The sequence below is a fragment of the Oryza glaberrima genome, chromosome 3, assembly GCF_000147395.1.
Source record: "Oryza glaberrima chromosome 3, OglaRS2, whole genome shotgun sequence".
Classification (NCBI taxonomy): Eukaryota; Viridiplantae; Streptophyta; class Magnoliopsida; order Poales; family Poaceae; genus Oryza; species Oryza glaberrima.
In genome coordinates this window covers 10,044,655-10,057,915 of record NC_068328.1, presented here as the reverse complement: position 1 = coordinate 10,057,915, position 13,261 = coordinate 10,044,655, and the positions used below count along the sequence as shown (strand labels likewise).

General features: G+C 46.0%; 1 protein-coding gene across 1 annotated transcript; it reads right to left on the bottom strand.

Annotated features, from left to right (window-relative positions):
- Positions 1–5,707: 5,707 nt before the first annotated feature.
- Positions 5,708–7,822, bottom strand: LOC127768135 (probable galacturonosyltransferase-like 7). The gene has a single exon (XM_052293666.1). The coding sequence runs from the start codon at positions 7,132–7,134 to the stop codon at positions 6,028–6,030; it is 1,107 nt and encodes a 368-aa protein (XP_052149626.1). The 5' UTR covers positions 7,135–7,822; the 3' UTR covers positions 5,708–6,027.
- Between the last annotated feature and the right edge of the window lie 5,439 nt (positions 7,823–13,261).

Below are 13,261 nucleotides of genomic sequence, written 5' to 3'. Positions count from 1 at the left end.
GAGGAGAAGAAGAAGAAGAAGAAGAAGAGAGAGAGAGAGAGAGGGGTGGAGAAGAAGGGTGAAAAAACTGACACGTGGGACCCACAGTTAGAGTGGAGAACTGTAATAGAGAGGCTGTTGGAGTGAAAGACAGATTTGACTATCCAAATTTTTGTCAAGGTGGCTAAATGCACATTTGGAGAGTGAGATTTGGAGATGTTGTTGGAGATGCTATAAGAGTTCGTAATTTTGCCGAAACTTTTCTCACATTTCGCAAAAATGAACTTCTCGATCCACATAGAAACAACATTTCGCTAGAATTTCGAATGGACTACGGCCATTTCAAATAGAGAAATTTTATAGTTCTTGAGAAAATATCTGAAGGTATTAAGATTTTACACTAGAAATTCGGATACATTAAGATACTTAGTACTTAGAGATAACAAGATTTTACACTAGAAATTTTGGTACATATGATACTTAGTAGCTAGAGGTACCAAATTTTACACTAGAAAATGTGGTACTTCTCGGTACATTCTCAAGGACGGTAAATCTACCCTTTCGAAAAATGAGAAATATGTTTTTCTAAATCCTATAAACAGTTTGATATCAAGTGGAATTAAATCAGTTCAATAAAAAAAAATGATACTACCAACCACCCCCAAAAAATGATATTACCTTCATCAAAAAGTAGTTGTTTATGTAAAATTCCTTATACTTTGGAACTGGTAATATTTGGTTTAATATTTTTCTACATTTCTCTACGCATTCCCATAATTTTCCACCTTTCCCCATCCCTTTTCCTAATTTTGTACTATATTTTTGCCACATATTTTAAAGTTCTCCTCATTTCTCCTGCATTTTCTGATTTTTTTTCTCACATTTTTTGGGCGATATGTCTGTTTGTAGGAAAACATAATTGAATTTAATTTGGGCCATTGATCCCCTCGTTTATCGCCTCATGTTTATTTTTTTCTAACTAATACTTCCAAATTTCTAGGATTTTAATCGAATTTCATACCTGATTACTTGATTCACAGTTGCTGAAAATTTATATTCACATTTTGTTTCTTTTCAACTTACATTGAAATTCTCAATTTTTGCTCAAATATTTCACAAGACTCGTCAACTTGCTAGGGCTCACATTTCAATCGCCAAACGAGATTGTAAACCCTGGTGGATACACACACGTCGTCCTGTTTAGCGATCAACAGTTCTGGGTCCATTTACAACTCGCAGCCGATGATATCATCATCGACGGTCGCGATAGATGCAGATGGTGATATAGCCGTACACAAAAGAAATGGACAGCGAGAGGAAATGGGTCCCCTTCAACTGCAATCTAGCAATCTCAGCATCAACACAGAGATGATAGAGTCGATACATGGACCCTACTACTGTTCTCTTGCAGCTGTCAGGCGTATGAGTTCGATCCCCATGGACTAATTAAGCCGTTATCAGGTGAGTAGGTGGCCTTTGATCCATTTGTTCTTCCAGAAATATCTGTCAAATCTTGCAACGCGCAATTCTCATCCTCTCTGATCCTGTATAGTTTGTCACATACCAACCATTTTCGGCTAGGATATACACGACCATACTGCAGGGTCGTATGTGTGTCATGGTCCCCTGCAGTTAGTCCAAAGCGGCCAAAGGGTCCCCCTTGGCTCGAGAGAATGCTTTAGTGTATAGTATTGACATTTGAGACACGTAGGAATTAAGCCAATATCCACTTGCATTTGGGGAAGGATTGGGATTTACGAAGGGGATTAGGGGAGTGTGAGGCAATCAAAGCGATTAGGATAAGAGACGTTGCATTGCATTGCATATTTGCATGTGCAAGCGGCAGCGCAGTGGAAGATGGCGGAGACCGCGGCGGCAAAGCGATACAGCCTTGGATAAGCTGGCTTCACAGCCTGGAACCCTGGAGGACTCCTGCTGCCACTGCAAGTGACTTGGAGTAGGAGCCCCCCTTCCCGAGGCAGAGTACGTAGGGACGACCACGTATAAGAGTAAGGATAATAGTGGGCTATAAGTAAGCTATATGCTTATGTGGAAGAGAGAGATAAACAAAAGTGGGGTGTGTTGGCTCTCATGCAAGAGCTAACTACACACAAGCTCCAAGAAATATGCATTAAATTCATAGTGAGAGAAAGAGAGAGGATGAAGAAAATAAAGATGACCTTATAGCCAACATACTATATATGTTAGCTTTAACATTGACTAATAATAAGCAGTGAGCTATATTATTAAACTTACTCTAAGAGCAAGGTCAATATTGCAGCTCACTACTAGCTCTAAATCATCTATAGCCAATGTAATAGCTAATTCATACAATAGTTGCTTACTATACTATTAATATCTGGTCCCACCTTTCATATACACATTACGTTTGGAGTCTGTGCTGCAGCTGGCTACAAATCTGTAGCCCGCTGCTCTTCTCTCTCTTCATTTATCTCTTTAAAATATGTTTATAGATGACTTATAACCTGCTATTGTACCTGCTCTGACAAGCTCACCAATATTTCAGGCTCATTTGTATCACATAATGTCATAAATTTCACAGAACACAGGCTAATATCTACAGTATAATAAAGGATTTAAGATTTTTTTTTTCTTTTCGGTTTGTACTCGCTAACAAAATTCCAGTGATGGTTGGTAGGGAGACCTAGATAAGAGTTCTGGCTTTGTCATGTTTAGTTCTGTGGAGAGCAGGTACACCAAAATGTTCCAGCCTTATCCGCATACGTGCAATGCAGATCATGTAGCAGGGGCCTAACCTAACTTGTCCTGGATGTATCTACGTCCTTCTTATCAGCGGTCCATGGCATAAACGGGACATGAATGGCGGAATGCTAATGCGTGGGGGCGGATTGATGATACCTTTGATATGAACAAGAGATTTTCTCTCCATTAGATTGCAATCACAGATTTGGGTGAATTACAAATGGCGACCATTGCTAAGGACGAGGGTGATGATAAGCCTTGGATGGAATCATTGGAGCATGGAAGGTGCCTGTTGCATCTATGATGGCAATATATTCGACCTTTTTTGGAGCAAAAGAATGGATGGCTGATGGACGGCAAGGACAAGCAAAGCATGCGGATTACGTTGCAATATTGCACAGGGAATACGCTGGAATTTACCCAAACATATTGCTGCATGCCTCGTCACCCGACCTATAGGCAGCATGATTGCACGTTTTACAATAGTTGGGAATGTCCTTGCCATTGTTCACCGTACACCTCCAGGCATAATTCAGCACCGACATTCGATCCAAAGCGACCAAGCAGCCCAGGATGGAAAATCTTTAACAGCCACAGATCGATAAACAGGAATGTACCCCCCAGCCACGGAACATGGCTACCGCGCGCGAACCCTGAAACAGCATCGACCGTTCTTTCCTGGCAGATCCACCCAACGCAACAGCATGTGTTCCTATCCCCACATTTGGAATCCCTCTCTTGTGGGCAACCAACCTAGCTCGGCTAATGAAGAAGGGTCAACTATCCAAACTCCAAAGGTCATACTTCCCCCGTGGTCCAGGTCCTTCCGTCCATACGTTGATGCAACTGCACATCATGCTAAATGATGGTAAAATCTAGGCAAAAAACCGAACACCCCTCACCGAGCCGGCCGCGCCGCCGCGGCCTCCTCGACGACAGAAACAAACGGCACGGCGGCCGCGCGCGCGCGCACCTACCTACCACTACCAGCACGCGCGTCACGACGCATCACGTTGGAGTATTACGCTTCGGCGGCAGCGGCAACAAAAACTACTAGATCGTGAACCTCCTTTTCACTCGCGGTCGCGGAGGCGACCGGGCACGGCGACGCGGACATGCCAACCGACGGGGAACGAGGCGGGAGAGAAGACCGCGCGTCCCATGATGTGAGCTGCCGCCGCGTGACATGCCAATGCCAATGGCATCAGGCGGCGAGGAGAGACTACTAGCGAGAGGACCACGGCGCGCAGTTCGCTCTCAATCAAGGGCGGCCGCCCCCTCCATGGCCGTCTCCATCCGTTCCGTCGTCCATCGTGGGCGAGCAATAGCGTATCACAATACGGCACTCCACAGTCCACAGGGGTCAGGAGAAAGACAGCACCGGTATTCTGTACTGCGCAGTAGTACATTTTTAGGGTTTCCGCGGAAAGGACACAACATTTTGTTGAGGGCCTTTTTCTACCGAGAGGAGAAAGAGACACAGTTTCGCCGGAGGTACGGCATAAAGGTGGTGTGGCTTTTTCGGTGATGATACTACAATACAGCAACTGGCATTGTTAACCTAAAGTGTACAAAAGACAGAAACAAAGAAAGAAATACGGCTCCCCTCTTCTCTAACAATATTACTACCAACAGAAATCAGCATCGTCTGCAATTAAGAATGAGCTTGATTGAAGAGCATGAATGGAACGACAAGGACATTAGGCGCGACGGACTCTCTAGTACGAAAACACACACACACACACACAACTAGTCAATCAGGTGCTGATTAGCTTTAGCTTTACGAATAAAATCGAGTAGTAATCAGCAGCAGAAGCACGTACCTGTCAGAACCCCCACCAAAAGAAAGAAAAAAACATTTATACGGCACAACACCTCGATCGCAAGGCACGCAACGGAGTAGATTCATCACAGCGAATCCGATTTACGAACAGACTCCAATTCCAACTCCAAGCACAGCAAGAATCCAAGCAGGCGATTAAGCCACGGGTAAAGTCAGAAAAGAACCCCGTCGGTTAGACCATCACTTTCGCGCGAGCCACACCCGCGCCCGGCCCGGCTCGCCCGCGGCCTGGCACGGGCGGAGACCGACGCGTGTGGCGGGCGCGCCGAGCTGGGACGTGCCCTTCACCATGGCCCCACCTGCCAGCGACGAGGACGATTCCATGTACCAAATGACACGAAATGTTTCTTCTACAATCTTCGCAGCCTCGCGGTCGCGGGGGGGGATATATATTTATGTTTTTTGGTTGGACGCATTTAGCGGAGGGCGACAAGTCGATGCTAAGTGCGAGCTGGCAAGGAAAGTGAGATGATCAATAAAAAAAAAACAAAAGGTTCTTGACGCCTCTACTATAGAGTTGTGGTGAAGATGAGGTGAGATGACCATGAGGGGGTGTTTTGTTTGTGCGAAAAGAAAAGGAGGAGAAAAGAACATTAAAGAAAAGAAATCTTTGATGGCATATGGCATTGGCAATGTGAGAGGAGGAGCACAATAATGATTTTGCAAAAGAATAAAGCGGCGAGAGAGGGTGTGCGAGTGTGCCGAAGTGGTGAGGCCCCGCCGGAAAGGACCCCAGAAAAAGAAACGATCTTGGGCGGTAGCTCACAGGTCCCGTGTTGGCCGCCCCCACCGGCCATCTATCTCCGTCTCTCCCCTCCTCCCCTTTAATCCTCGAGAGCTTAACGGCAACGCCCCCCTCTATAATTATCACCTGCAAGTGCTTAATGTCGAAATGCTTGTTAGTGTCAGTTCGTGCACGGCCACAAAGACGAGGATTCCAAGTTACTCTTGTCCGCGATTGCGATTTAGGATCGTCTTTGCGACTTAGACTTTGTTAGTGTAAAACCTGTCAATGGCGGCAGTGATGGTGTGCGGTGCTGCATTGGATCGGCTGACCCTTCTTGGTGATGGATGGGTGGATCAATTGCGAGAGTAAAGCTGAAGCTGAAGCCAACAAACAGATTGAGAGGGGAGAAAGAGGAGCGACTGAAGAAGAACACATGCTGCTGCAATGTCTATTTTTCTGTGCTTTTTATTTATGATGATGCTGAGGCTGCAAGCCTTCCAAACCTGTAGAGTAGGATACAAATGACCTCTTTTTTTAGTAACAAAACGATCAAAAAAAGTGGAAGAAGAGATCACTAATACCAACAAGAACAATCTAACACAAGGCATTTAATCGAACAGAACAAAAGAAAGAAGAAATGAAGAAAAAATAAACATGTAGGTGTTTGAACAGGTAATGGTGGAGAAGAATTGAGAACTCAGAAATTTGTACGGGGTCGGCGAAAGAAGGAAAAGAATCATCTTTAGTGTTGCGGTTACCGGGACCCTTCCGCGGCGGAGTCGGCCGGGCCGTACAGGTCGAACGGCGCCCAGAGCGCGTCGAGCGGGCACGGCCGCCCGGCGCCGAGCCGCGCCCACGGCTTGCCGGAGCCGGACCAATGCAGCAGGCTCACCGGCCCCGGGTGGAGGTCGCGGCAGCTGCCGAACACGTTGTCGCCGCCGAGGCCGTGCTGGTTCCACCGGTGCTCGATCGGCGCCACGTGCCCCGCGAACACCAGCAGGAAGGGCGGCAACGACCCGAGCTCGTAGATGCGCCCCGCCGGCGACTTCTGTATCTCCATCCACCGCTCGATGCGCCGCGTGTAGCCCGTCCGCCGCCACCTGGCGAGGTCGAGCACCATGACGCCCGTGTTGAAGTAGCACGGCCGGCGCCCCGCGAACGTCCCGGCGAACTGCTTGTCCGACCAGAACCTGTCGGTGAAGTACTTGGTGAAGTTCGCGTGGCAGTACTCCGGCGCGCCGACGGTGCGGCCGCCGAGGTCGGTGCGCCAGAGCTTGGCGACATCGTCGACGACGACGAGGTCGGAGTCGAGGTAGATGACCCGGCGCACGCAGGGCTCGAGGAGATCGGCCAGATAGTTGCGGGCGTAGTTGAGCGGCTGCTCCAGGGCCTGCCTCACCGACGTGGAGATGAGGCCGCGGACGCGGTCGGGGTCGAAGTAGTAGACCTTGAACTGGAGCTGCGGGAACACGGCGCGGACGAGGTCGCCGAGCGCCGGGTCGGAGACGAGGAAGTGGAAGAAGACGCTCTCGGGGCACGTGGCGTGCTGCACGACGGAGTGGACCGCGGCGACGGAGCCCCTGAGGTACTCCTCGTCCAGCGTAATCGCGATGTGGACGAGCGATGGGTCGCAGACATTGCCGGTGGCGTTGCCGCAGTCAGCGGCATTGCGGAACGCGGGGGCGCGACGGAAGGCGAGGCCCCTGGCGCCCCCCGCGATCTGGCCAGGGAAGCGGACGTGGCTGTCAAACTGCGACGACCGGATGGCCTCGGCGGGCGGGAAGGACTGCAGCGACGGGGACAGCACCACCATCACCATGGCGGCGGAGAAGAACCCGGACACCCGCGCCGCCCACAGCATGGCGCTCCCCTTTCCCCCGCGCGGCCACCTCTTCCTCCCACCGCCGCCGCCGCGGCTGCTGGGCCTCGTCCACCCCAAGACGCCGTGCAGGCGCGCGATGGCGTCGTCCAGCGGCAGCGCGGCCGCCAGGTTGTTGTATCCCCCAGCACCAAAGAGAGAAAAAAAAAACCCACGCGACGACGACGGAAGAAGCGGCGGTCTCACCTCACCTCAATTGCATCGCCTCGCGCTGCCCCGGCCGGTGGATCGGCGGGTGGAGTGGGGGAGAAGCGAGGGGGAATCCATGCGAAGCGGGGCGAGGTAATGGGGGAACAGCAGCAGCAGCAGGAGGAGGCGGCACCCACCAACCCACCACCGCGGCGGCAGGCAGGCGATTTTCTTCTTCCCCCCTCCTCCCTCCCGCACGCCTGCGCACTCTCCTCTCCTGCCCGTGGCTGCTGCTCCCCTTGCTTATTGTATCCGCCGATGCTGCTGCTCCCGCTGCCGCTTCGGTTTTGTTTATTCTCGCGCTGCGATTTTGGGGATTCGGGCGCTCGCTCGCTCGCTCCCTCGCCTCGCCTCTGCTGCCTCTCCCACCTTCCTTTTTTCCTCCAGGCTCTGAGAAGCCAAGCGGGCTAGCGAAGTGGAAGGGGAGAGGTGAGGTGGTGCCTCTGGGCGGCAGCGGCCGTAATAGTCACCGTCAAGCGGATCGCTTCTTTTACTGCTCTTTAGCTCAGTCAGCTCCAGTTTCGTGTTTGTTTTTGTTCCGTACTAACAAGAAAAAATGGAGTATATTTCGCGCGACATTTGGGAGTTGTTGTGAATTTCGGTTTAATCTGGTTCCGCTCAACACGTTTTCTTTGAGATATTTATCGTTTAATTGAGATAAGGAGATGAATCAGGAAAGTACTTATCGTGAAAGATATCCTGCCGAATTAGTATGGGGTTTGGAGAGAGAATTTAGGATCTGATATCAATTCAACCCTAAAACGACCGTATCAAATTTCCAGCTACTCTTCTTTCTCGCAAGTACTTCTTTTTTTCTCTTCCAGAGTTCCGGTTCCATTTGTAGGCGAGTAACATGATTAACACTACACGTTCAGGCAGCGAGTTATTGCTGAGAAGTCGTCGTCAAATGCACGAAAGGAAAAATATGAACAGTACGACCCCTACAAAGTAAACGGCGCCTTGACAGTAAATAAAAGAGAGAGAGAGAGCAAGATGTTAACATGACAGAGAGTGGGGTTGATCCACTCACCTTGCGATCGTAACCATCTTGACTATCCTTAACTCGTGCAGAAATGAGAACTAAAAAGGTGAGAACATGTGTAGTACTGATCAAGGACATTTTTAATCCCAAAATCAAAAACCCGTTCCTAAGGTAAGTGCACGCTGATCACGATCGGCCAACAGAAACAAGGCCACATGTCGCGAGAAAAAGGAAAAGCTTACATATATATACCTAAAGTCCTAATAAATCAACTGCGTTTGCAACCATCTCTGGGAGAAAAAACGCCGGTAAAATCTCAACGATTTCTTAACTATTATCCGCTCCTGAACTATCCTCGCGTCGACCGTTGACTATCCACCGGAGCCGACGACGCCCCGCTCACGACGAGAGAGCGATAACGTCGCCGCTTCGAATTTTGAAGGCCATTTTTTTTTTCACCAGCTGCTGCCCACGACGACGTCTTTGGCCTTGGCCGCTTCCCTCCCCGACGTCCCAACGTGCGCGCGCGCGCGACGCCGCCGCGGCCTTCCACGTTTTAGCCGTTGCGTTTCGCGGAGGCGCCGTGTCACTGCCAGGTGGGGTCACAGATTGCGCCGCAGAGCGAGCGAGCGGCGCGCGCTGCGCTGGTGGCTGGCGTCACTACCGGTGCCAGGCTGTAAGCATGGGCTCCGCGGTGGCCGCCTCGAGATTGGTGACGCGGACGCTTGGGGGCCTCCAGAGCCCGACACGTGTCCACAGGGTGAGCTTTTTGTTCATTGATTGATTCCTCTCTCTCTCTGCTGCGACGTGCTAGATTGTCTTTCCATGTTGTATCTACGGGGGCATTGAATTGTGCTACGGATAGAATCATAGAAGAAGAGAAAAAAAGGATGGAGAATTCAAAGACAGTAGGCTTCTGCAATCTGCACTACAGCTGGCTTCGACAACGCCATTACCTGTCGCTCTAGGGTTGCAAAGCTGCCACGAACGATTTTTTTTGACAGGGCCTTGTCTTTTCTACGATAGAAACCCCCAAATATTTCCGCTTGTAATATGTGCAAGCAGAATTTTTTTGGTAGGCCTACGATCATGATGCTTCTAAATATACAGCCTTATCCGGTCCGTTTTGATCATAAGGCCATGATGATGGCAGCACTAACTACTCCTAATTGGCAAAGACAACTGATAGGATTACTAGTAATTGGCATCGGCTCGGACAGAGTTTCAGACTTTCAGTTCATTGCACCAACTGAATGTCTGAATCCAACAACCTTCCATGTGGTGGCCCTGATTGGTTTCACGCAGGAGCTCATCCATTTACATGGTCCTTGAGGTCCTGAGGACCCTTGACCTTGAGGCGAGGTTTTGAGCTGTTCAACTCTGCAAATGATCCCTTGACTTTACGCAAGGCAATTTGCAAAGCTCACTTAATTAGTAGGAGTACTAGCATATAATTTCATATTCTGTTCATCTAATTGATGATTGGGCTGAGGGAGAAATGAAAAGCAGAGGCTGGCAGAGCACTCGTTGAGATCAGCAGTGGTATGCCCAGGAATAAAGCAACAGGGTGTGCGTGCACATGGTGAGTTCTTGGGTGCAAAGGTAGGTACATATCCTTTGGCATTGGGGAGGCAGCAGCTCCGGTCTCCTAGATTGCCAAACAACCAAAAGAAAAAAACATGCAGGAGTAGCACGATTCTACTTGGCAATTAGCTGGTCTTGCCTTTCAGCTAAAGAAAAACTGCATGGCGAGATGCTTTGTTTTTCCTGAAAACGTAGATGCGAAATCCTGAGCATCTTACTGATTTTTGTTCTCTGAAAAATATACTCCTTCCGGGCTCGTTGTGCTTCTGCTTTCCTTCAATGATTGAAAACTTGACGGCGGAAAATGTTGTTTATACGGAAAACTTTAATGGGCCTTTTTAATTTGGTCAAGGGGTTGTCAAATATCACTTGGTTGATAAACGTGTGCTTGAGGGCTGGGCCTCATTTGGTGATCCACTGCTTCTACTCGGAGCCACACAGAATTTGCCTCGTCCTCGTCCAAACAGGCATCGTCGTCGTCGTCTTCTCCGCCCTCGCCGACTACTGCCGTCAGAATAGGAGCACGTTTGCCCAAAAAGCCCCTTCCCCTTTTCTTCGTGGTGATTTGTGACCAGCCTCTCAATCCATGGCATGGATTCCATGCCTATATCAGAATCTTAAGATCGGAACTGGTTTTAGGGTTTTTCGCGATGGCATGTCGCAGAAGTCGTCGAGGGCAATGCGGGTTGAGCCAATGGCGATATCGGTGACCAAGAAACTGAAACAAAATTGTTGGCCCAGTCAAACTCCCTTTAGCTTTAGCTAATCCAGCCCAGCCTAACCCTCACCGTCCATTAAACCAAATTCGGGATGGAACCCATTTCCCAACCCAGTTGTGGCCCACTGGAAAGCTAGCCCGCCCTCGTCAGTCGTCACCACGTGGTTGATACGGCAGCATTTGCGAGATGCAAACGTGAACATCTAAATAAACTAGCTGGGGCCCGCGTAATTACGCGGCAAGCACCCAAACGAAATCATATATTTTTCAATATGATTTTACTTAAAATTTATTAAAAACTATCTCGTTGTCTTAAGACTTTGAAAGACCAAACCTTATTATCCTTTTTATCCTTGTATTTCTAATTATATAGTTTTTAAAAGTCACACAAGCTGCTACCCCTTACTTCTGTCATATCCTTCTTTTTTTTCTTGCTCGATCTACCACTATTTCTATATAGTTTTTAGAGTTTATTGTCTCATTGAGTTTCGTTTTTATAATTTGTAGAAGTCCTGTCAAACGCTGCCATTATACTCCTCTACGGCCTGTTCATTGGAAATCGAACATAACTATCGTTGGAATTCATTTTTTATTTTCTAGAAGTCCCGCCAACCATTGGCGGCTCTGCAACTATACTCCTATTCACCCCGCCCGCTGCTTCTCCTTTTTATTGTCATTGAGATTTTAAAAATCAAATATGATTATCAATGGGGTTTATTTTTTTACTTTCTAGAAGTCGCGGCAACCGCCTTGCCCGTTTGCTTTACGGCCTGCCCGTCGTCCCTCATTTTAATCGTCATTAGGATTCTATTTGGTGTTTTATTAACAATTTTTATATGTCGTATCAACCGCCACCACTCTACTACTCTATAGGCATGTTACTTAAATAATCTCGTCATGTGTTTTAGTTGGTCTTTTCTTTCAATAGCATTATTTTTATCACCAATTGTAGTTACTTATAAATTGTACTCCTAGTTGAAATCTTTTTTTTCTAATTTCAGAATTTATTTTATTTTTCATATTGTGTTCTTTTGATACTTTATTTTTTATTTTCAGTTTCAGTTGTTTCAAAACTGTGTTCCTACTTTAACTCTCTTTTTAATTTGCCTAATTTCGGGTTTTATTTTATTTTTATTCCGAATTTTAATTAATCTACTATTGGGTTCTTATATATGTACTCTTATTTCAATATTACTTATATTTGATTCCGAATTTAAGTTAATTTTAAATTGTATTCCTACTTGAACTTTTTTTTCTTTTCTTTTTTCTAATTTTAATTTTTTTATTTTTTTATTCCGAATTTTAATTAATCTTGTATAGGATTCTTGCATAGACTCTTCTTTCACTATTGCTTATTTTTAATTCTGAATTTTAGTTATTTTTAAATTGTATTCCTACTTGAACTCTTCTTTTTTTTTCTAATTTTAAAATTTATTTTATTTTTATTCCGAATTTTAATTAAGCACGTATTGGATTCCTATATGGACTCCTCTTTCAATATTGCATATTTTTAATTCCGAGTTTCAACTATTTTTGGATTGTATTTCTATCTAGACTCTTTTTTTCATTTTCTCCTATTAATGTGGGAATTTCTAGCCCCCACAGCGAACGTGGTGCTTCCTTTCAAGGCTGTTTTAATAATATAATAGATAGATAGATATATAGATGTATTTTATTTTCACTTAGGAAAGAAAATTTCTGATACAAATTTAAACTCATTGTTGTACACTTATACCAAAAGAAGTTTTTGCTGAAATCCAAAGGAAAACCATGATTGTACATAAATAACGAGGTGCATATGTGTATCATGTGCACAAGTGGTTCTGTAGTTTCTGATGAAGTGAAGGTCATATATTCATAATTATCTAGGAGAAATCATGTGTGGAAAACTGCAGTCTACTAAAGCAACATTATAGCTCGAAAAAAAAATCTACAATGTTCATTCCGAAGGCTACAAATTCACATATTAAATCAGTGAAAGAAAAAAAATCTGAAAAGTTAAATCACTGTGACTCTAGATTATAATGGTGTAGATTGAGCGACATAGTTATATATAAAATGCAACTATATATATAAAAACCCAAATAGGAGTTGTATATGATTCAAATTTACTTTGTAAATCTACTATTGTACTACCTCCACCCCCCTAAAACACCTTATTTTTGGCCATGCATCTTGACTTAGGGACCGCTGGAGTAGAAATTACAAATACTGTATCCATAATTATATTTCAATTATATATACTTGCACAAAATTTTAAGGGAAAATCCCCTAGTTATTTTATTAGTTTGATAAATTTGTGCAAAATATCGAACGCAACATAATAAGATTTCCAATTCAAAATTTATCATCAACGTCAAAGATTTATTATCGAAGGAAGTAAGACCAAAAAACATTAGCAATAACATTATTGGTGAGGATAATTGTATAAGTATTTGTCAACTTTGTAATTCTCTACCCTTAAAATATAGGCAGCCTAAAATATATAGGAAGCCTGTAAAACCAGAAAAGAAATCTAATTTGGAAAAAAAAAAAGTACAGTAGAAGGATAGAAAGCCCTAATCTTCATGGGCCTATTCTCTTGGCCCAGCTTAGTAGAGAAGGAAGCACTTAAGCTGGCGCCTCTCCCCGAGGAG

Excerpts from the sequence above, each read along its gene's own strand:
- LOC127768135 (XM_052293666.1), bottom strand. The coding sequence starts at position 7,134 with ATGCTGTGGGCGGCGCGGGTGTCCGGGTTCTTCTCCGCCGCCATGGTG.